We start from the raw sequence: 25,472 nt of genomic DNA on the forward strand, positions 1-25,472 counted from the left end.
CTGAGGCTGCGCGGCGCCTCGAGGTCGGTCGGTCGGAGCGGCGGGCGGGACGGACGGACGGACGGGCGAGCGGGATTGGAACCGCCAGCGCACGGAGGCCGGAGCAGACCCGGAGCCGCCATGAGCGACATCAACGTGAAGAAACTCAAGGTGCCCGAGCTGAAGGATGAGCTGAAGCGGCGGGGGCTGAGCGTGCAGGGCCTGAAGGCCGAGCTGCAGGAGCGGCTGCAGGCCGCCCTCGACAGCGAGGCCGAGGAGGCCGAGATGGAGACGGCGGCGGAGGGGGAGGGAGACGAAGGGCTCGGCCCGCTGGAAACTGGCGAGAACGGCAAGGAGGAGGCCGGCCACACTTCCGCCTGTCTGGACGAGCTGCCCGAGGCGGTGCTGGCCGACGACGAGGAGCAGGAGCCGCCGCCGCGGGAAGAGGAGGAGGAGGAGGAGGCGGCGGCGGCGGGCGGAGACAAAGCCGAGTACGAGGCGCCGTCGGGCCCGGGGTTGAACGGCGCCCCGCGGGGGCAGCTGGAAGCCGCCAGGCCTCTGGTCGAAGTCCAGGCCTTCGGAGAGGCGAGCCCGACGCCTCAGGCCGAGCCCGCCCGAGGGGGAGGGGAGACCATCGACGACGAGTTCGACGAGGAGGAGGAGGAGGAGGCCGAGAGCGCCGACTCGGAAGCCGAGCCCAAGACGGCCGAAAGCGAAAGCGGCCTGGGCGAGGAGGAGGAGGAGGATGAGGAGGAGGAGAACGGGATGGCCGAGGCCCAGGCCCACGCGGCGCCCGCCGGGCCCGGGCCCCAGCAGCAGGCGGCAGACGACCAGACAATGGAGCTGGGCCGCAGCACGGCCGTCGAGGCCGAGCACCAGCCGGCCGAGGGTGAGCAGGCCGCCCAGGACCAGGCTACCTCGCAGCAGCCCAGCCAAGGTGGGGAGGGGAGTGTTTGTGGGGGGGGGGGGGAGAGGGGTGGAAGAGGGAGGGGGGGGGGGAGGGGTGGAAGAGGGAGGAAGGCCTCGGCCTTTTATTTATTTCCAATCCCGGGGTTGTGGGGGGGGGGGGTGGAGGAGTGAAGGGGATGCGCCCTTTTCAAACGGTAACTCCGGCCGTCATTTCCGGAGGGGCCACGCAGGGCCGAGGCCGCGTGTGATCTGGCGGGAGGAGGAGGTGGTGGAGGGAGAGGAGGAGGAGGAGGAGGTGGAAGAAGAGCAGGAGGGAGAGGTGCAGGCGATTACAACAGAAAGGGAAGCGGGAGGAGAGCGGCGAGGCTGTGAAATGGGAGCAAAGCAACGGGAGCGGAGGATGGGCATGGGGGGGAGGAGGGTCGAGGAGACGAGAGAGAGAAAATGGAGGAGGGGGTGGGAATAATGGTAAAGAAACCACGGCAAGCAAAATGGAGTAGCGAAGGGGAGAGTGGCAGCACCTGCAGTGGGGAGCGGGAAGAGGGAGAGTCGCACGTGTGGACCTCGATTCGGTCCGGATTATGTCTTTTTTTTGTGACTGTTTTTCACAAAGAAATGATTGCAGTGCATTGAGATGGGAATGCACTTTCGAGTCGAGCAAAGCCGTGTGTTGCCCTCTCTTGGAGATGAGCAAAACGGTGGTCGGGTGTCGGAAGCGGGTCCTTTACAGCGCCCAAGCGTGGCTTCTTTGTAAAGACTTGCTCAACGCCAGCCGCTTGCTGTTGTGTGCGGTGCCTTCAATTTATTAAAGCGTCCCAAGGCACTTCGTTGGAGCGTTGTCAGACAAATAATGAACAGCATAGGAAGACTAGAGCAGGTGATTTAAATCTCAGTAGGTAGGTTTTAAGAAATGTGTCATTCGAAAAATAAGGAGATGAGGCATGGTTGTTTACAAAAGGAATTCTCGAGTTTGTGACTTTTGTGGTTTCTAGTGATGGATTGATTAAATTCAACAGCGGGAGCAGCAGTAATCTCGGGATTATAGAATGGGAGGAGATTGGAGAGGAGGGAAGATTCAAACATGGGTGAGAATTTTCAGACATAGGTGTTAGTTAATCAGCAGTCATTGTGCATCAGTAAATCTATGGGATGTTGCACATTAGGACTTGGGCAGGGTAGTTTGGATGATTTTAGACATGCAAAAAGTAGGAAGAGTAGCTAGCCATAGGTGTGTTGGAATAGTCAATTGAATAGTTGATATAGGCAGGAATGAGTGTTTCAGTGGCAGATGAACTGAGGCAGTATTGGAGTCTTGTATTGTGATTGGAACAGATGTTGAAGATGTGGATGTGTTGTCCAGATCTCAACTTGCGTCAATATTTAACCAAATCAGTTTGATGCTTATCCAGTCCTGGGTGTCATCCAAAAAGCATTGGAAGGGTCGGGAAGGTGAAGTAAAGCTGGATTTCAGTTCTGTCAGTTGGACTTTGATTTTATGTGTGAGCTGGGACTTGGGGTATCATGTAAGTAGTGGAATCAGGAAATTGTTGTTCTGAGGTAAGAGCATTCTGGTAGAACCAAGAAAGCGAACATGGTATCGAATTGTGAAGCAGAGGTTTGAAGACTTCATTTGAGTTAGTGGTAATAAGACTGGAGGATATAGCCACTTTTTTCCAGTGGCCAATAACAGGGACTAACCATTGATGTTAGGATCAATATTTAGAAGCTGTTGCAAAAATAAATTGAAGAACCGATTCTAGGTAGGGAGGCAATACAACTATTCCTGAAGTGGTTCAAACTGAAGACCACAGTAAATCTTAAAGAAATCTGAACCTTCGTTTTTTAACCTTGAATTCTACTCAGTAGGTCTTAAAGTCCAAGTATATTCATTCTCCCAGAAACAGAATGTAAAAAAAAGTAGATTCGTAGTTATACAAATCAGAAACGGGCCATTTGGATCAACCTTTTCATGCCTCCTTCACTGTAGGGAAGATGATCCCAGCCTATCCAATCTCTCCTTGTAACTCAAGCACTCTAGTCCTGGCAACATTCCTCTGAACTTTTCTGCACCCTCTAGTTTAATCGCATTCTTCCTATAGTGTAGTGACCACAACTGTACACAGTACTCCGTGTGGTCTAACCAATGATTTGTACAACTGTAACTTGACTCCAATACTCAATGCCTCAGCTGATGAAAGCAAGCTTACCATATGCCTTTTCCACCACCAGGTCCACCTGTGTTCCACTTTCTTTGTTCTTGTACCCCAAGGTCTCACTGTTCAATGACACCTTAGACAATCTTCCTTATCCTCTATGCTACCTGTTTTAGTCTCGTCTGCAAAATTGTTAGTCATGCCATCTACATTCTCTTCCAAATCATTAATGTATATGACGAATAAATGACATAGCACCAGTTCCCTGCAGTACACCACTGGTTACAGTTCTCCAATCTTAAGAAACCCTCCACTACCACTCTTGTCTCCTACTGCAGTAGTTGATTTAATTGTGTGGATCTATAAATTTGCCACTTGGCAAAGTCTTACCAAGTTAAATTAACACTTGAATGAACTATTTATACTTTATCATAATCAATTGCATTTCAGCCCCATAGTATTTGAGGCTTCATGGTGCAGTAGTCCAAAGTTATAAAGTTTGATTCTGTGCCATGTGCCGTGAACACTGCCATTCATAAAAATCTACTTGCTATTATAATTGTGTGACAACACTGGGTCTTGAACTTTTATACAATCTGGAACAAAATGGCCACTTGGAGAATATCTTGCATAGTTGTTGCTGCATCAACACCACCTTGTATAGTCAAAAAAAGCAAAAGACTGCAAGGTGTTGGACATCTAATGTGACAAAGAAAAATGAAAATACTGAGCAGGTTGGGCAGCATCTGTAGAGAGGAAGAATTAATTAACATGGCTTTTCATTAGCAAAAGTTAGAAACCAAAATGTTCTATGTTGCACAAAAGTGGAGAGAAAAGGGGAATGTCTCTGGCAGAATGGAAATGAGAAAGTGAATGATGAGGTTTTGGTGCCTACTGAGAGTGGGTGGTGAGCGCTAGTTAATTGATGTTGATCTGTCTGGAGGGAGATGAGGAGTTAGGGAGAGAAACTATTCTGGAACTGTGGGATACAAAACACCAGTTGTTTGATTTGGAAAAAAAGATGCTATAAGTACCTGGTAGATCAGGCAAGACCTGGTGAGAGAAAAGGGAGTTAATGGTCAGGTTGGTGAGTTAATGGTCAGGTTGGTGACATTTCATCAGAACTGCAGATCCTGAGACATCCTGGAAGTGCTGGTTATCTCAGGTGGTTGAATTCAGTGCTGAGTTCTGAGGAGGATATAACATGCCTAGTCAGAAGATTAGATGCTATTCCTTAAGCTCTATTGGAATAGTATAAGGGGCCGAAGACAGGAAGGCATACGATAGAAGATATTCCATAAATATGCCAAAACGTTTGCAGAAACCAGACTTGATACTGAACTATGTATTTGGAGCATATGACCCAAAATTGTCTGGGGTTAATTTTAAGCATCTTACAAGAAGAAGGATGTGCAGAGGCTTTGGACAATAATTCCAGAGCATAAAGGGCTGTGGTAGGTGATTATATTTGGAGATGATCTTCTTCAGTCCCTGGAATAGCTGGAAGGTTAGAGAGAGGAATAATTTTGTGATGGGATTTGAATGCAAGGAGGAAAATGTTAAAATTGAGGTGTTATGCAGGAACTCTGAATAGGTCAGTGAATTTGTAAAGAATTTGTAGATGCTTGTTTTTACTAGAGCATGGCAAATAATTATTTAAGGCTACGTTGTAGTAGATCTCATCACTCATTGCAATATTGATTTGCAGCCAGCTGCACCTTATTTATGCTGCTTGGCTGCAAATCCTTTTCTCTGAGACAAAGATAGCTGTCTCAGAGTGCCCTGCTAATGCACAGAGCTTTGCTCAGCCTGGTCTGTTTTGTGTGTTCATAAAATTACAAATTCAGAAAAGAAAAACTTGTTTGACATACATGGGTGGTCCATCTGTATTTCATGCATTGTCAAGTCCACAAATGCCATTTAATTTGGTCAGGATACTGTCAGTTCTTCAAGGCCTGCACTTTTTACATAGCTGTGATGTCAGTATACCATAGAAATCTAACTGGATTTAAGATGAATGGGCCTCATGCTCTTTGCAGTGGTTTCAATTTGGTTTAATTTTGACAGTTTAAACTTTAAATAGTGCTGTGCTCTGTCTCTCTAAACCTTCTGCAAAATATTTATAACTGCTTTTAGCGCCCTACTAATACTGAACAGGCAGCTGCTCCCAAGTTTGGAAAAGGGCTTGCTTATTAATAACTGAGGGCTATTTTTGGAGATGGCTTTATGTTTCCTATTTGAGTCTCCCAATCATACAGTGGTTTTAGTTACCCTGTAGGGCTTATCACTGTTGCACCAAGGACTAAAGTAGTAAGGTGAGGGAGGTGTTAGATCTATTCATTGTGCTCTGTGTAGCATTTACGGAAAACTATTTTGCAATGATGTTATGTTTATAATGTGCATGTTGCTGGACTTGAGGCCTGGAAGAGTCAGTTTCCTGTTTTAATAATGCTGAAACAATAACAAATGCAATGTAAATTTTAGCAACAATCTTCCATTTTATAACTGCATCAAAAATTACAATCGTGTTAATGCAATAGATCACTTATGGGCTAAAATTTATGGATAAAACTATCCTTTTAAAACAATGTCAAATGAATTTGTCCACTTTCAAACATTTTTTTCCTGTTTAGCTGCTCAGTGTAAACTTAGACTTCTAAGGAGTGTTGCATGCATCTTCAAAGTTAAATGAGTTGCATACTTTTAGCTAGGTTGATATCAGTTATTTGAGATCCCCATCAGCAGAATGGAGGTGATGCACCCATTGGGATTGTTTTGTGGAGAAGTCTGTGAGGAGGGGTTTAAGGGTGGTAACATTAAATACTATTTACATTGAACTAACCAGAAAAATTATCACATTCAGTAAAATCAGAATTTATAATTGAGCAGTGTAAAAGCTGTTTAAATGGGTTGTGTTGGGCATTTATCTGTTAGGTGTGTAAAATTCTTTCTTGTTTGCAAAGTAGCATACTATTGTCAAAGTTCTATTTATATTCATCTAGAACATGGGTCAAAATGTCCCCTCAATTGTAGAAAAGTAATACAGTGACAGTAATCTGATTAATTCTAATGTAATTCTGTGCTCAGTGCAGAAACTTGCTTTGTGAAAATGAAACTTAAAAAAGCCTTCAATGCTTTTTTCCTAGTTGTGTGCAATAATTTAGCTCTCAATAAAATGAAGTATCTGAAGTAAACAAATTGATCATTCACGAATTACAAAGATAATTCTTAACTGTTGCAAATTAGTTTAATTGTATGATTGCTCGTATTTAACTTAAATAGCTTAAGTGCACATTGTATGGTGATCTCTTAGCTATTCTTGCCACCATTAGCCGTCTTATCTCTTTCTCCCTTTAATGGAACTGTGGAGTTTGTAATCCAGATTTTCTGAGTGTAGTACAAGTGTCATTGTTCAACATCATTATATCATGGAACTGTCAATTTCTCATGTATGTTTTGGATGCCCAGTAGTTACTATCAATGATTCCCACTGCTTTTCACTCCAACAGATTTTCCAGAAGTAGATAAGTTGACAAAAACTCAGCTATTTATGAAACATTCCTACTAAGATTCTGAAAATGTTTCATTTACTGCTTGGGGTACAAGTGAAGATTACCAGCCTGGAGCTAACATAAGGACATGATGAGAATAGGGAGCAGTGGTAGGCCTTCTGGTCCTTCAAGCCTGCTCTGCCATTCGTCAAGATCATGGCTGATATTCTATTTTGGTTTTATTTTTATGCACTCTAAATGTCCCCTGATTCCCTTAATATCTAGAAATCCATTGATCTGTTTTGAATGATCTTGATCACTGAGCCTCTTTAACCCTCTGGGGTAGAGAATCCCAAAAAATCTCTGAGTGAAGAAATTTCTCCTAATTTTCGGTCCAAAATTGCGTACTACTGACTCCTCTTGGTCTAGACTCATTAACCAATGCAGAAAAGTTGGATTTCTACTGTATACTGGCATGTACTCATTTAACAGCCACCACAGCCATGTAAACAAAAAACTCATTGGCAATCAATTGGTTAGCCAGCTTGATGCTATCATTGAGTAAATGTTAGGGATCCCATATAGTTGACACCCTACAGTTACCTAGGTTAAAGAAGGGGAGAAAGTTTACGCTTGTTACATCATTGTAGGCAGTTTTTTCCCCCCTCAAGGTTGGTGAGTGTCATTTCACCGCTGACCATAGAATCCATGTTTTTATGACCTTGTGGTTGTCAATTTCCTAACTTAATTTCATTTTGTAGGCAAAGACAGCCAGGTTGAACAGCCAGCTGATAAGGGTAAAGAGCAAAATCGCAGAGGAGTAAAGAGACCTCATGAAGATCACGGACGTGGTTACTATGAGTACATCGAAGAAAACAAATATCGGCGGTATTTTTAATATTGTATTATCAACTTCTAATCATTTATTTCTGTTCTGTTAAATACAAAGTTATTAATAAGTATGGCTTTTTGCAGGTCTAAATCTCCCCTGCCCCCGGTGGAAGAAGATGAGGAGGAGTTTGATGATACTGTAGTTGCCCTGGATACATGTGAGTGTTCTGAGAACATAGACACAAGAGTAGGCCATTCAGCTCTGTCACTTTCCTGCATTAGCCTCATGTCTCATTTCCCTTCACATACAAAAATCTATTGACTTTGTTTTGAATTTGCTCAGCAACTCAGTGCACATCATTCTTGGGGTTTCTATTCTAAATGTTTGACCCCTAATTTTGACTGTGACCTCTGGTTCTGGATATCCCAGCAGGGACACATCTCTGCATTTATCCTAACAAGTCCAGTTTGAATTCTTGTATTTTTCCATAAGCTTACCTCTCATTCTTCTAAAATAGGTCAGTCTGATAACATCAATGGGATCAACTGGGAATGTGAGTTACCAGAAGTTGGGAACAATTTTTTCAAAGCGATAGAAATAACTCCCTGCTCCCATCATCAACAGCGCTTCCCAGAATGAAATTGTCATGCCACAGATTCCACAACAGGCCTAATTTGGAAGTGTTGGGAAATTTTGCTCTGGGACTTGTATGTTCCAGTAGATTGTTTCAACTTAATAATCTTCTTATTCTCCTTCATTTTGTAAAATTCCCCATACCGGGAAAGCTTTTTTCCCCAGACTTAACAACTAACTACCCGTTTCTTGACTTTGAGGTAAATATCAGCAATGAATCTGCCTATGTGTTACGTATGCATTCCCCAACTCCTGCCTGCTCTAATTCTCAAATAATGGGTGGACTGTTGAGTCTTTGACTGCCATTTTGTAATACATAGAACCATACAGCACAGTATGGGCCCTTTGGCCCACAATGTTCTGCTAACCTATATAAACCTACCCTATAATCAATCAAACCCTTAACTCCTATACAGCCCATAACCCTCCATTTTTCTTCCCATGTGTCTATCTAAGAGTCTTTTAAATGTCCCTATTGTATCAGCCTCTACCACCACCCCCGGCAGTGCACTCCAGGCACCCGCCACTCTGTGTTTACAATAAAAAATCCTACCTTTGACATCTCCCCTAAACTTTCTTCCTCCGACTTTAAACTGATGTCCACTGCTATTGGCCATTGCCACTTGGGGAAAAGGTGCTGATTGTCCACTCTATCTATGCCCCTCATAATCTTATACACCTCTATCAAGTCGCCTCTCATCCTCTCTTGCTCCAAATAGAAAAGCCCTAGCTTGCTCAATCTTTCCTTGAGACATGTTCTCTAATCCATGCAGCATCCTGGTATATCACCTCTGCACCTTATCTAAAGGTTCCACATCCTTCCTATACTGACCAGAACTGAACACAATACTCCCAAGTGTGGTCTAACCAGAGTTTTATAAAGCTGCAACATTACCCCATGGCTCTTGAACTCAATACCCCGACTAATGAAGGTCAGCACACCATACGCCTCCTTAACCACCCTATCAACTTGCACGGCAACTTTGAGAGATGTATGGACTTGAACCCAAGATCCCTCTGTTCCTCCACACTGCTAAGAATCCTGCCATTAACCTCGTGCTCAGCCTTCAAGTTCAATCTTCCAAAGTGTATCATTTCACACTTATCCAGGTTGAACTCGATCTGCCACGTCTCCACCCAACTCTGCATCCTGTCTGTTGTAATCTATGATAACTTTCTACACTATCTACAACACCTGCAACCTTCGTGTCATCTGCAAACTTATCAACCCATGCCTCCACTTTCTCATCCAAGTCATTTATAAAATCAGAGAGCTGGGGTCGCAGAACACATCCCTGTGAAACACCACTAGTCACTGATCTCCGAACAGAAAACCCTCCATCTACTACCACCCTCTGCCTTCTGTGGGCAAGCAAATTCGAAATCCACGCAGCCAAGTCCCCATGGATCCCATGACTCTTTGGACGTTTACCATGGGGAACCTCGTCAAAATTCCTTATACACCACATCTACCACTCTACCTTCATCAATTTGTCATGTCACCTCCTCGAAAAACTCAATTAGGCTTGCCGCAAACGTGGCAACACTTGCGGGCTGCCCCCAGAACCCTATGACAAAAGATGTATTTCACTGTGTGTTTTGATGTACGTGTGACTAAAGATATCTTGAGGCACGACCTGCCACTCACAAAGCCATGCTGACTATCCCTAATAAGACTATGCTTTTCCAAATGCTCATGAATCCTGTCTCTAAGAATCCTCTCCAATAGTTTGCCCACCACTGATGTAAGTCTCATTGGTCTATAATTGCCAGGGTTGTCCCTATTGCTTTTCTTGAACAATGGAACAATATTTGCCATCCTCCAATTCTCTAGTACCACTACTGTGGCCAGGGAGAACACAACTGTCATCGTCAATGCCCCAGCAATCTCTTCCCTCACTTCCCGTAGTAACCCAGGGTATATCCCATCTGGCCCCAGGGACTTATCTATCCAAGTATTTTTCAGAAGCTCCAACACTGCCTCTTTCTTAACCTCAACATGTTCCAGCACATTAGCCTGTTCTACACTGATTTCACATTCGTCAAAGTCTCTCTCCCTAGTGAACACTGAGGCAAAGTATTCATTAAGGACCTCTTCTACCTCCACCTCCAGGCACATTTCCCCCTTTATTCCTCAGCGGTCCTACCGTCACCCTAGTCTTCATCCTGTTCTTCATGTATGTGTAGAACACCTTGGGGTTTTCCTTAATCCTACTCACCAAGACCTTCTTATGTTCCTTTTGGCTCTCCTAAGTTCCTCCTTAAGCTCCTTTCTGGCTACCTTTATAATGCTCTGATTTTTTTGCTTCCTAGACCTTAAGTATGCTTCCTTCTTGACTAAATATTTCGCCTCTCTTGTCAACCATGGTTCCTTTGCCCTTCCATCCTTTCCCTGTCTAAGTAATCCTTATTAACTGGAGGCCTGCTAAAGTTTAAAACCAAGTTAGTCAATCTAGCCTATGATGGGGCTAAGTCTGTCTCTGATCTTGCATTTCTCCAAAGGTAGTATCTGAAACAAGGACCAAACAGTGGGTGGGAAGGACCTATTTCTTTTACATCAGTAGCATCAGGGAACAAAATTATGGGATCAGTGGAGATTCTTTACCCAGACGCTACTGGTGTTATGGAACACAACGGTAGTAGTGAAATAAAACACTTGTTAGCAAGTTGACTATGACTTACAAGACCATGGACCAAGTCTGGAAAGGGGTTGGAATGGATAGCTTTCTTCCATATGGCATGGATCCTAACTATGCTCACTTCAGTGGTTAATTTCAGAAATCAAATTTTGAAGTGACATTGGCATCATCTTCAGCAGTGAATGAATGCCGGGTGTTTGTTTATGTAACCGGTATATCCTTGTTCTCAAGTCTAATCTGCCCTGTTCATTCTTTAAAGAACATTTGCTTTATGTCATCTGGCAACACTTTCCCATTGGGAAGGCACTGTATGTTTGTTACAACATTCACATTTTAATGTTTTTGTTTTCTTAAAATTCTGAAGCAAAATTGTATCTTTTACTTTATTTGTAGATATGGGTCCAGAATTCTTAGATTCCATTTGAATTGTTCAGATTTCTAAGCACACCACAGGCTGAGGGTAAATAAAATTTCCTTTAGCCTGTGGTTTGCTCAGGCTGAGGGAAAGGAAATAAGAGACTAAACAAATCTCGCGGTATCTTGCCCAGGGTTTTCTTAAGTGATGGATGTTGAATTATTATAAAAGGGGGAAATAGAGTTCGGTTGGGAGGCAGTGCAGAACAGAAGAGAGAGAGCTCTAATCTTGAAATTGTACATTTTGTATTAGAACACATCCAGGCTTGTATTTATCATTCTTAATAATTGATAGGAAAGCCAGATATCCCTTTCTCTCTTTGCCCATTTCTCTTCCAGCCTTGAGCTGGTAACTCCGTGTAGTTTGTTTCCATATTTGTCTCATTTCTTTTGTTTTAATAAAAATATTTATTGCAGCTAAGTAAATTATTTTCTGTCTGGAGGTGGTGACTTACTCTTCTGACATGCCTTACTGGCTTAAAATTATTGACTTTTTAGTTATTTTTTAATATTGCTATAATGTTCTCTTTGTGTATAACTTGGCCTTGGATGGAGAAGAAAATTAATGATAACCATCCTTATGTGGGTGTTAAATAACTGGTGCAGCCTGAGGGTTGTGTTAATTTTCTCAAGCTCCAGTTTCTCAGAGCTGTTTAATCTCACTGGTTGCTGATGTTGCCAAGATCCTGACTGGTTACTCGTTATTCTGGTCTATTGATTCTGTTGTTGTGCTACTTATTTTACGTTATTTTGTACAAATCAATTTTTATGTTTGCGTTCAATTTGTTTAGTTGCTTGATAGCATTTATTTGGTGATCTGCTTCTGTGATTGGCTATCTTAGTTGATGTACAGCTTCATCTTTGTTACTTTGGGAAATGTCCCTGTTGAGTTAAATATATGTATGTCTGTCAATGTGTACTAACAATGTACAAGTTTACTGTTACAGGATAAAAGATTAAAGTACTAACAAGTATTGTATTCTTTTTTAGATAACTGTGATTTGCACTTTAAGATCAATAGAGATCGTTTTGGCGCAATGCCTTTGACCATGGAAGGTTTTGCCTACCTCTGGGCTGGTGGAAGAGCTTCCTATGGGGTTAATAAAGGCAAAATCTGCTTTGAGATGAAGGTAAATGCTTTTGTTATGATTTCTGTACCATTTATTTTGTTTATTTAAAAAAAAGCCACAAAAACTATAGTGATACTATGTTGTCTCAACAGGTAACGGAGAAGATACCAGTTAAGCATTTGCCAGCAGATCAGGCGGACCCACATGAGGTGAGGGTTGGCTGGTCACTGGCTTCCTACAGCATGTTACTTGGTGAGTTCATTTTCAGTTTCCTGCTTCTCCGCAGTCCACATCTTTTTCCCTATCCCCTCTTAATATCAGTGAAAATACCGAACTGTCTCTGTTGGAAATACTCTGGTCTGCTGGCATCAGTGGTCAGAGAAACATTTTCTCAAGCTGATGATTTTTCTTTTGTCGGAATAATTATTTCACATTTCAAGCATTTCCAGTATTTTGCTTTTAGAGCATGCCTTCTGTGAAAATCCTATTTCTCTAGTTTAGTTGAACGCTGTTACCTGTTGGGTCACAAGACTTAGTATGTGCAGTAAATGTGTGAGTGAACTTTAAAAATATTTAAGCCATTGCAACATTATTCAAAATGTAGAAGTGTTTGGTGAATCTAGCAGTCTAAAGTACTGTGGAAAAGATGATTACAGAGCCTTGGTATGCAGGCAGATTGATTTTAACATTTTTCAGGTGTTCATTTTTAATGAACTCAAATTATAAAGGCAAGCTGCACAATGTTAGCTGTGCCTTCCTCAAGTGAAATAAAAACAATACTGGAAATACTCAGCAGATCATAAACTAAGGCCATGGATTAAGAAAGAAGAATATTGTCTTAAGAAAAAAAAATGAAGCCAAACAGTTTCATGCCAGTTCACTGAAGTGTGCAGCACAGAAATGGTCCCAGTTCAACATAAACATACTATATTGCAAAAGCTGCACTGATTCTCTGATGTAGGAGGTACAAAATATCCTGGTGTTGAGAAGGGTATTGTTCTTGAGATTTTTACATTGTTGAAGCAGCACAGAATTATATTTGCAGTTCAGTGGGAGTCCTGATGGTACTGAAAGTAGAAAGTTGTTCTGCTGCCAAATAGCTGACATTTCTCAGCTGCTCACAAAATAGGGCAAAAAGAGAGTCCAAAATTTGAAGAATATGTGGCAGGGTACTTGTTCTAATTCTAGTTTCCATTGAGACCGACAAATAATATCTGCTGACTGCAGGAAAATTGTTGGGAATTCTTAACCCTGAAATCCCTTGCCCAATGAAAACAAAATTGTCTTTGCAGATTACTGTGCTAAGTTTAGAGTAGTATTCTATTGCATGTAATGTTTTAGCAGTGTATTTATGTTGTTCATGAACACTGTGTCCAAGTAATGAGATGAGAAGGTTTGATTCGTGGTCTGCACTAAGGTATCTAATGTCAGATGCTACTATTTGGTCATAATTTACTTGTGGTGGTGGGGAGAAAGTGAAATTGAATTTGAGATTTCTTTGAGATTGGAGTCCAGAGAAATCTGCTAGAAAATGAATACTTGGGTTGAGATGATTATGTGCTATCTGTGGTTGATTACTTTGAGCTTTTCATTTTCTGACCTGGTAGGTATCTACAAGGAAAGAAAATCAGAATGTGATTACTGTGCTATACAAGAAAAAGGCACTGAAGGGAAAAAAGTCACAATTTCAATGAAATGGATCATTTCAGCACCTAAAGTTTGAGAATCTTGTTTTAAGTTTCTTAAACTATATGTTTTAAAACCAAACATGTAATTCATATGATTTATTGCACAAATATTCTGTGGTTCAAGTCGTTTTGTTAACTTAGACATTTTCTGTCAGCGTTTGCATTTTATGTACTGGGGAAACTTGATAAACTTTTGAATTATTGCAGTTCTTAAGAAAACTAGATTTTGCCTAAAACCTGTGATATTGAGTATTTATTTAAGTAAACCTGGCTGCTAATCTTGGTAAGACATGTCTTTAATTTTTTTTGGATTTTTTTTAATGAATCTCTACATCACTGTCACAGACCAAATTATTTTTCTGTTGTTCTCTCAATTGATAGCTCTTTCCTATTGAGTTCTATCTAATTTTCTCGGCAAACCTTGTAATTTCAGCTTTAAGTGTTTGACCCACTAGTACCCAACAGCTGAACTAGTAGATTCCTATTTCCTGGCTTTTTTTTAATCTTTGTTCTTCTATCTTGGGGAACTGCATTTATCGTTAATCCACATTACTTGCTCTCTTACAAAAACAACACACTAGAGAAATCAACTCTCTAAAATGCAGTGCTCAAGAGAATCTAGGTAGTCTATAAATATTGCATAATTACTCCAATTTTCCCTTTCTCTGTAGAACTTGCAATAAATTGCTGCTGTAAAGGCACTTCCACCACTCTTCACACAATGCATCTAGGTTCAGCATGTAGGATAATGTGGTTTTATCGAACAATTGGAACCAAATGGTAATCAAGTATTCCTGGACCACTGTACTGCAGTAAAAACCTAAATTTTAGGTGACAGAGAACAATGTCCCTATCTACTTCACATACCACCATCCTGATAAACACATTTTGTAGAGAATCTGATTATCACTATTGGATTAGTAACCACAGTCTAGAAATATTGGCCATGTGTACTTTATCTTGAACTCATTGTTACTAGTCATTGCATTCCTACTCTTGTTTCATGTCAATTATAATGTCGTTTGGGTTGTAATTCATTCTCATGAGGGGTTGACTGCCAAAGTGTATACCCATCTTTTCTGTCTTTGAATATTTAGTGGTTTAACTATTTCTATTGTGGCCACTTTTTTTCCTTTGTGGTTTCTTTTTATTTTGCATTTATGGTGTTGATTGCTCATGGGATTTAAATCAAAAACTTCTTTCAGGGGAAGAAGAGCTTTCCGTTGGGTACTCTGGAAATGGAGCAAAATGTTCGAACTGCAAATCAGAAGAGTATGGCGAAAAGTTTGGGGAGAATGATGTGATTGGCTGTTTTCTTGTAAGTAATATTTTTGGGAATCTTGGTATGGATTCTAATTTACATAACGTTACATTACTGCATCCACTTTTTTTGCATTTTCAAATTAAGATGCATAAAAGGTGCACTAGTTTACTAACTTGAAGGACTAGTGAGATTGCTGCCATTTTAACACATTCCTTGTTCACAAAATTGGAATGAGTTTTCAGTTCAGTATTTTGCATGTTCTTGTGGCACAATGTGGGTAATAAAGCAATGGCCATTAGAGTTCATGTTGCAGTAAGTACCAAATACACTCAAAACAGGCTGTAATGAGAATTTTTCTCTGCTGGAAATTCCACAAATTCCCTCAACCTTATTTTGTGTTTTGTTACAGAACTTTGATGCTGATGAAGTAGAAGTCTCTTACTCCAAGAATGGACAGGATCTGGGTGTTGCATTTAAGATTGGGAAAGACTGTCTCGCTGACAGAGCTTTATTTCCACATGTTCTCTGCCACAATTGTGCAGTGGAGTTTAATTTTGGACAAATGGAGACTCCATACTTTCCTATACCCGAGGGCTTCACTTTCATCCAGCAAGTCCCATTGGAGGACCGCATTCGAGGGCCAAAGGGACCGAAAACCAAAGGAGAATGTGAAGTAAGTTTGATGTTTTAAAAGCATTGGTCTTTTAGTTTTATTATAACGAAAGGAACATAGGAACAGATCATTTAGATATCATAATCTTCTATCAGATTGCAGTTTATCTGCACCGTAGCCCCATTTTACCCATCTTTGTTCCAAGTCTTATTTACCTAAGAAAAATGTACTCTGAAAACTTTATTAATTTATAATATTTGCAGTAGGTCTAAACAAGATCTGGATTCCATGCCTTATTTCTATCTATTTACATTTTTTACTATTGTTATCTCACTCCAAATATGTCTAATGTGTAGCGGACACCCAGTTGTACTTTCTTTCTCTATAGCTGTTCCACTGGAGAAGTGACACAAGTACTTTGTCTCCAGTCTGTTGAATTCTGCTGTATAGTGTGATTTTTAAATATATATGTGACATAGAGGTACTACAGATTTACAGTCCAAAACTAGTGATTAGTGTACTGTTTGGAAGGAGTTATTTGAATTGGTCTGTAGTAATATTTCTCGATTTTGGTTTGTTTCAGGTTTTGATGATGGTTGGCTTACCTGGGAGTGGTAAATCGGTGTGGGTTTCAAAGCACGCAGCAGAGTACCCAGGCAAATACAACATTTTGGGGACAAACAACATCATGGATATTATGAAGGTTAGATACTTGAGAAATATTCCTTTCTTGGTATTGGTATTAGTTTATTATTGTCACTTGTACCGAGGTACAGTGAAAAACTTGTCTTACAAACCCATCTTACAGTTCAATTCATTACACAGTGCAGTTACATCAAATTGATGTAGTACAGGTTAAAAAAAACAGTAACAGTACAGAGTAAAGTGTCACAGCTACAGAGGAAGTGCAATGCAATAAGGTGCAAGGTCACAACAAGGTAGGTCATAGTCCATCTCATTGTATAAGGGAACTGTTCAATAGTCTTTATCACTGTGGGGTAGAAGCTGTCCTTAAGTCTGGTGGTACATGCCCTCAGGCTCCTGTATCTTTTACCTGATGGAAGAGTAGGGAAGAGAGAATGTCCCGGGTGGGTGGGGTCTTTGATTATGCTGGCTGCTACACCAAGACAACGAGAGGTAAAGACAGTCCAAGGAGGGGAGACTGGTGTCTGTAATGTGCTGGGCTGTGTCCACAACTCTCTGCAGCTTCTTGTGGTCTTAGGCAGAGCAGTTGCCATACCAAGCCGTGATACATCCTGATAGGATGCTTTATATGGTGCATTGGTAAAAGTTGGTGAGAGTCAAAGGGGACAAACTAAATTTCTTTAGCCTCCTGAGGAAGTAGAGGCTCTGGTGAGCTTTCTTGGCCATGGCATCCATGTGGTTAGTCCAGGACAGGTTGGTGATGTTCACTCCCAGGAACTTGAAGCTGTCAACCCTCTCGACCTCAGCACAGGTGTATGTACACCGCCCCCTTTCCTGAAGTCAATGACCAGCTCTTTAGTTTTGTTGACATTGAGGGAAAGGTTGTCATGACACCATTCCACTAAGTTCTCTATCTCCTTCCTGTACTCCGATTCATCACTGTTTGAGATACGGCCTACAACGGTGGTATTATCTGCAAACTTGGTAGGTTGCAAATCTGTATTCTTGGTAGGTGCATGCAAATAAAACAAGATTAATTGCAGAAGTAGTTAATCGTGTCTGACCAAAAAAAAAGTTAGCATTTTATTGCTGTTTGTCTTGTGGGTGCATCTTGATGTGCATGTGTACAAGTTTGTCTTCCCAGTGAGATTTTTAATTTTGCGTTTAATTCATTGTTTTACATTAAAAATGTCAATCTAAACAACTCGCCAAGACATTGCATATAAAAAGTTTCCTGAAATAATGCAATTACACTCTGAGGCAAGCAGATGGTGGTATGAAGCAAGTTTCAAGGCTTTCTCCCCGGTCTTCCTGTAATAAGTAACTAACCATCAACACATGGGCATTTTACTAATACTGGGAAAATAAATAGGTCAAGCCACAAGCAAAGAATTCTAATGTGACAGTGGGATGCTTTGGTGTTACTTTACCACAGAATGCTACAATCATTTACTTGTAAAGTGGCATCAAAGTATATGTAATCCTTTTAATATATTTCATTAAACATATTAAAGTGGTATGGAAATAAATAAAGATACAGCAAGTAACAAGTTTGCTGGATAAGAAATATATGACTGGATGATTTTTTTAAAAAAACATTTTTATGATTGTTCTCTCTTAATTTACAACATTCTTGGTTACTTCCTGCTCAACATTTGTTATCTGTTTCAGGTGCTGAGCTTCAAGCGTCAGAAGACTGACAGAGGTAAATTAACCACATTGATCCAACAAGCTACACAGTGTTTGAGCAAGTTTATTGAGATAGCTGCTCGCAAGAAGCGCAACTACATTCTTGATCAGGTATGTAGATGTTATGTTTTATTCTGCTCCTCCCCACCCCAGTTAACACAAGTGAATAGATTGTTTTTGTAGATGGTCTAAAACAGCAGGTTAGATTGTTTGAGAGACAGAAGGAGTGAATTAGCCATGTATTTAGAGATTGGTATTCAAGCACAGACTAGAGGTAGGGCCCTTGAAAGAAAGGCACTTGAGTTCTCAATAAACAGGGAAAACACCAGAATAACCCAGTATAATGGCACATTCAATCTTTACTGTAGCCATTCCTCTTTGTAATACTTTTACTGTATTGAATTGTATGTAGTGGAAAATATGCTGATTCAGCTATGCTGGACAAATTAAGAAAGATGGGATGCTATGGAAGAATGGGGCGGCAGGGGTGCCTGGATAACTCAAAATAAGAAGCAGTTGTTTTTCAAAAAAAACACTTTTAATTTTCTTGTGTAGACAAATGTGTGTGCAGCTGCACAGAGAAGAAAGATGTGCCTGTTCGCAGGCTTCCAGCGTAAAGCGGTTGTCATTTGTCCATCAGATGAAGAATATAAGGAACGTTCAAAGAAGAAAGCAGAGGAAGAGGGAAAGGATGTCCCAGAACATGCTGTTCTGAAAATGAAAGGTGTAGATCCAATTTGAGTGCAATTCTGGTCATGCCTTGATCAGTTTTACTTTGGGAGCTAGAACACCTGGTCGTTGAATGTGTTAGCGATACAACAGTGCACTTAGCAATTATGTTTTTATTTTTAACCAAATCTTTAAGTGTATGGTGTCCCATTTTGGAATTTTTCCATTTATATATTAGTAACCAATTATCTCAGATCTTTTGATTTTCTTTTGGGCTGATCCATAAAAAATGATGTATTTTTGGATTGATTTGACATGTTTTACCTCTAAGCTTAAAATATTTTGTGCCCTTTTTAAAAAGAAATTACTGGTTCAGGTGAACTGTAATTATATCCAGTTACTCTGTCATGCAGCTTTTCAAAATTAGTTTTCTTGCTTGTAATTTTGATCTTAATGTGATATTTTATAGGCTCACAGTATAGCAACATTTTCTCATAACTTTGGTTTATATTGGTGTAATTCACGCACTTCTTTAAATGCCTTTCACTGTGTTTAGTTATGTTTTTGATTTTAATGTCCTTTGTAATTTGAGCTTTTGAGGTGCAGCCTGGATTGAAGTAGAGGGAAAGGAAGCTTTCCAGATAGACCAGTTTAAGTTTGATATCTTCATGTACTTCAGCTGGTAACCATGTTGCTATGAAAAATACAGATTGTGGCTATTTTATGTTTGCCACATCTGACCATGGTCGGTAATGGTACTGGAGTGCCCTTTGCATCTCCTTGCACAACATTTCTTGCTGCTAATCAGTGGCCTCTGTTGAAGAAAGCATGTATGTGGACATTGGGTGAGTACAGAACTCGGCTGTGATGTTTCCCATAGTTGGGCAACCTATTTACACTCTGTCCCGCCTGAAGTAAAGAAAGATGGCAAGGAACAACTAGTGCCATGGACCTGCTCTTCAACAGCAGGAAGCAGCACTTTTTTGTTGTAAAGCATGCTGTATTGTGGCTGCAATTCTCTGTTCTTTTGAAGGAATTGTGGACAAGAAGACAGAATATAGTTTGGAAATAATACCATTGACACACAGATTCTTAATTTTATTGGCCTATTTTTCAAGGTATCTTCGCGCTTCCTGAAGTGGGTGACTTTCTGGATGAGGTGAGCTACGCAGAACTGCAGAAGGAAGATGCTCAGAAATTGCTTGAGAAGTACAAGGAAGAAAGTAAGGCGGCCCTTCCACCAGAGAAAAAGCCCAATACAAATGCTGGGAAGAGAGCAATGAATCGGGGGCGAAGTGGTCAGCGAAGTGGTATGAACCAGTACAATAGAGGTGGTCAGAGAGGAGGGCGTGGTGGATATCAGAACCGTGGTGGCAACTACCGAGGAGGTATGGGCATTCTGTGCTGTAGATTAAGTCCCAATTTTATCTGTGTGTGTTTTAGTTCTTCACGCCAAACCACAAGTTTACACAGAGACAAAACAAGGACAAGAAGTTTTATTTTGGGCATTTAATTTGCCACGACACCCTCCAGTGTGTTGCATAAGTAATCATAATTTTATTGTGAGCCTCAGTGACAAAAAGTGGGTGGATTGCAGGCAAGACTATTTCTGTTGTTAATTGATGCTCTCATGTACTTGTGCAGGAGTTGCTGGATACAGGGCAGGAACAGGAATCTAGTTTGCTTTCCCTGATGTAGGTTGGCTAGGGCCAATTGAAAATTGGTTATTTGTAGGAGATAACTGTTCATAGATTGATACGGCATGGAAACTGGCCTTTAAACCATTACACACCCTTTGAACAGGTGGGTTATTTTGAATGTTTTGCAGAAATATTTTCTGTAGGGAACATTTTCTGTAAACTTGTTAATTCTCAAAGCTATGATACAGGTATATAGAATCGTGAGTAGAGTCCATTCTGTCTATCATGCCTGTGCTAGCTCTTTGAAAGAGCAATATGATTAGTTCCATGCCCCTGCTCTTTCCAGACATGTTTATAATATTTTTCTTTTTCAACTATGAATTTGAAGCATTCATTTAATAATCTGAGTATTCTCCTTTTTCTACAGGTTCAAACCGTGGCCAATTTAATCGAAGAGGAAATCAGCAGAATCGTGGCTATCCTCAAAACCAGCGCTTCACTCCAATGATTGGCTACACCAGGGGTGGTTTCATTGATAGAGGCTCATACAGTGGCAGAGGTGGTTCTTACAACCACAGGGGTCCAGCAGACAACCACAGGGGTCCAGGCAACAACCGAGGAGGCTATGGACAGGTACATTTTGAATTCTTTCTGTCCCTGAAGAAAACTGTCTGGTCACTGACTCCCTTTAAAACTTATTCTGCCCAAGTCCTTTTGCCATTGTAATGTATGTACTCATAGGATGGCAACTCTTCAAAATTGATGATGACTAAATAGTCTAGTGTGTTTCTTCGCCAAACAAAAATCCTTTCTTGTTAACTATTTAATATTTTAATATCCCCTTTTCATCATTTTTTAAAATTCTTTTTGCTCTTCTGTAAATTAACAAAAGCTGAAAGTTGTGACTTGTATTGCTGGGGATTGTATGTAATGCTCAGTCCTCTAGTTGACATGTATAGTGTTTGCTTCACTTCCCAGTGTGCATCTTTCTTAATAGTTGGTCTTTGCACTTGGCAGCACCTCAGACGTTGCCATGCTTGTTAACTTTTAGGAATAAATTGGTTCCTTGAAGGAATTCTCTACCACGCAGAGCTGTGCAGGCTCAATCATCGATTGACTGCATACAAAACAGTGATCGATAGATTTCTGGGAATTAAAGGAATCAAGGGATTTGGGAAAAATGGTGTTTTTTGACCACGATCTTGTTAATTGGTGAATCAGTCTTGAGAGGCTAATTGGCCTAGTTTGAAGAAGTGTAGCTTTGAGGTTTATTGACATCTCTATTTATCAAGCCATTTGTGGGATGCTTAGAAATTGAGGAGTTGTAAGAAAAATTAGGTTAGATTAAACTGGAAGGTCCTCCTTTGCTGACATAAAATTGATATATCAGCACTTGAATACAGAAATTAAGCTGTTGTTCACTATTGCTTTTGAAACAAATCTCGCATTTTGTATATGTTACAATAGACTAGTTATTTCTGATCAGAGTCCTTTAGTACACAGTAAAGGAAGATAGTTGTCTCCTTCTATGGATGCTGCATCCTTCAAATCACAATGACTTGCGCACTATTGCAGGTAACTGGGAAATTTCATGCCGTGCAGCCAAGTGTTGAGAATGTGGATTCAGTGGTGTAATACTTTTTTTTAGAAAAGATAGGTGGTTAGGCAACCAAGTCCAGCAAGTAAATGGAAAAACTACAACCCTACCTTTTTGACTGAAATCTCTCTTAATTCACAGAATTTCAGGGGCAGGGGAAACCGTGGCTATAACCAAGGCTACAGAAACGAAAACTACAACCTAGGTCAGGGCTACAAACAGAACTGGAACCGTCAGCAGCAGGCAGTAAGTAACTGGGCAGAGTGACAGCAAATGTTTACCAGAAAGTTGTTTGTCACGTTAACAAATAAAGCTCCATTGATGGATCTTTCCATAGTATCATTATCAAATCGATGCATGTGCAGATTTCCTTTTTGCTTGGTTTGGTTATTGACCAGAAATATTAATTTAAATCTTGATGTCAGCACGTTTTCTGTTTATTCAAAACTTCCTTTTAAACTCGTAGTAAAAAGCAAGTGATTCTTAAACTGCTGAGGATGAGAGCTTTTAATTGGCAATTGGTTTATTATTGTCACATGTACTGAGATACAGAAAGCTTTTGTTTGCATGCCACCAGACAGTTCATTCCATACATAAGTACATCGAGGTAGTACAAAAAGCAACGATTGTAGTAAATAATAAGTAGATCTGAGAGCAGCTTGCAAAAAGTTGCTGTGGACTCTTATTACAGTTAATTTAAACAAATGGACACTTGAATTTTTAAAAATATGGAGGATCTTGAAGCTGTTTAGATTGGAAGGTAGGTCGTACCTTCCTGGCTGCAAGATTTAATATAAAAACAGAAAATGCTGAAAATACTTGGCAGGTTGCAGCACCTCCAAGGAGAGAGAAACGCCTCTGAAGTTTCACTATTATCTGAGTATTTCCAGTGTTTTGTTTTTTATTTCCACCATCTGGAGTTTCTTGCTTTGGGGGGTATGGTTTTTATAGTTTTAAGACTGGTTCAATGTGATGACCATGTCTGGGAGAGGTTAATACAAACAAGCAGCAGTTGTAGTCATGCTGCTATTGGAGTGGTTTTACCAATTAACTTGGATATTTAAAACAAAATGTCAGCTGGTGCAGATTGGCTGTCAGATTTCCTGCATTATAAAATGATTGCATCCTCCAAAAATGAAGGGGATGAAATAAATACAAGCCTATTCCAGTGCTGAAGCTACTGAACAAAATAACAAATAACTGTAACATTTTCATTTTGCCTTCCACTGCTAAACATGAAGAGCCCTTGAGACAGTATACAGTGAACAGTCATTTCATGTAAAAGATTATCTCCGGTATGCCATTGCACATAGCTATTTGCAAAGAACCTTATCTCCCTAGTGTCTCAAGGCATTTAACATCCATTTATTCTGTTTCCATAGTCAATAATGGGATGAATGACCCAGTCAAGCTGTTTTTAATAAGATTGAACTTTCCAGTATTTTTACTTTAATTATGCTGTTTGTGATATTTACATAATTTATTTTATAACCTTGCAGCGACTTCAGCAGTTCTGGAGCCAGTACAGTAATCATTATAACAAAGACTACTACTAGGATCTGCAGAGAGTGATCCAGCAACTGTTTCACCGCAGCTGTAACTTCAACCAAGAGATGTCAACTTTTTTAATCTTGATTTTTAAACATTCCAAAACAAAGTGCCTGCAGGTCGTATTTGGAAGCTTTATCAATTAATTGATTTTTAAGTGTCTTTTATTTTTTTACATTTTAATTGTAATGTTTAGGTGGAATGTGGTGAACCTCCAATTTCTAGAGGATGAAAACATTTTCAGTTTCTGCATTTTTTCTGTAAAATTTTATCAAATAAAAACCCCCTGAACTTTGTGCTTTGTGTGTTACGTGTGTCCCTGATTCTGCTAATTTTGTTACTGCTTCTCTCCTTTTTATTGATAACTCGGGGGGGGGGGGGGGGCAAGAAATGGCCAACTGTGCTTAGATGAAGAGGTGGAAGAGAAGATAACTTGTCTGTGGAGTAAGTTTCTGGTGTAGATACCCTGGACCAAATAACCCATTCCTGTGCTTTGATCTACCCAGCAAGAGTGGCTGACTTTCAAAAAACTGGATCGTAAATAACCAGATTGTCTGGAAAACATTAAATTTAGCCTTTTTGTAGGCTTCATACAAAATACTGGAGCAACCCATCAGGTCAGGAAGCATCTATGGAGGGAAATAAACAGTCGACGTTTCGAGTCGAGATCCTGATGAAGGGTCTTGATCTGAAATGTTGACAGTTTATTTCCCTCCAGAGATGCTGTCTGACCTGCTGAGTTCCTCCAGCATTTTGTGTGTATTGCCCCAGATTCTGCAGAATCCTGTCTTTTTAGAGGCCTTCATGTGTTCCTGAATACACTACAGCATAGTGCTGGGCTTCCTTGAATTATGTACCATTCCAAGATTGTAGAGCCAACTCCCAACAATAATGGCAACATAGCCCAGAGATAAATACATTAAGTACCCTCATCTAAACAACACTTGATCTATTATGCCGGTTAAATATATTTGGGGAAATAATTGCACTAACAACTGTCCATGACATGATTCCAAAATGATTTCTTGTTCCTATTGATTGTGGTGTAGATATTGAGCAGCCAATAAAGGAAGAGTTTTTAGTCATTCTAATAGACAATTCTGTATGGATTTGGCTTTGCTCCAACCTAATTCAAGCACTGCTGCCACCTTAAGTGTTTTGATTCTTGATCTTTGCTAATTGGCCTTGTTAAAGCTGATTTCCAGGATTTCAGTAGGCAGGCAAGACTGCCACCAAAGGATGCTGCATTGAGATTGCAGGTTTTGCCTGAGATGTTAGACATCAACCTGCCCACAGAGGCAAAGAATCTACTCTCCTGGGGAGGAGTGTTCTGGTCTGGGCAACGTTTATCCCCAATGTCACCAAAACAGATTGGCTTAGATTCTGTAATAAGCAGAAAAGTGATTGTCTCTGTGGCTGACCTTACCCTGCTCACAAAGATCTGAGATCAGTTCTTGACAAGTGTTGGCTTAAGAGATTCCTGGTGTTGAGCAGAATTGATGATATCAAAGCACGAGTGAAAAGGCATAATTTTTAAAATTTAAAGCATTTCCCAGCATGAAGTTCTGGAACATTCACAAGATTTATGTACATAAAATAAACCATAAAACATCTCAAAATTCTTTTGAAACATTTTGAGGAAATTGCAATTTGGTTTAGTTTTATAGGGGCTTGATTTGCTGTCTGATCCACATGGTAGTGTAGCAGTTAGCATAATGCTATTACAGTGCCAGAGACCCAGGCTCAATTCTGGCCACTGTCTGTAAGGAGTTTGTACGTTCTCCCCGTGTCTGTGGATCTTCTCCGGGTGCTCCGGTTTCCTCCCACATTTCCAAAGATGTATGGGTTAGGAAGTTGTGGGCGTGCTATGTTGGCGCTGGAAGCATAGAGATAGTAGTGGGCTGCGCCCCCCCCAAGAACACACTATGCAAAAAATGCATTTCACTGTGTTTCAATGTACATGTGACTTAAAGTTTTCTTAGGCTTGTTTATAGAACAC

General features: G+C 40.6%; 1 protein-coding gene across 1 annotated transcript; it reads left to right on the plus strand.

The window, feature by feature from the left end:
* hnrnpua (heterogeneous nuclear ribonucleoprotein Ua) lies at nt 1-23,769 on the plus strand. Its single transcript, XM_052013191.1, has 14 exons — nt 1-916; nt 7,294-7,420; nt 7,508-7,581; nt 12,041-12,180; nt 12,273-12,372; nt 15,014-15,126; nt 15,482-15,745; nt 16,269-16,388; nt 18,002-18,130; nt 18,575-18,743; nt 19,807-20,076; nt 20,756-20,961; nt 22,067-22,171; nt 23,425-23,769. Exons 1-14 carry the CDS (start codon nt 121-123, stop codon nt 23,479-23,481), a joined length of 2,670 nt encoding a protein of 889 aa, XP_051869151.1. The 5' UTR covers nt 1-120; the 3' UTR covers nt 23,482-23,769.
* The last annotated feature ends 1,703 nt before the right edge of the window (nt 23,770-25,472 follow it).

This window comes from Pristis pectinata, chromosome 3, assembly GCF_009764475.1.
Source record: "Pristis pectinata isolate sPriPec2 chromosome 3, sPriPec2.1.pri, whole genome shotgun sequence".
NCBI classification, from domain to species: domain Eukaryota; kingdom Metazoa; phylum Chordata; class Chondrichthyes; order Rhinopristiformes; family Pristidae; genus Pristis; species Pristis pectinata.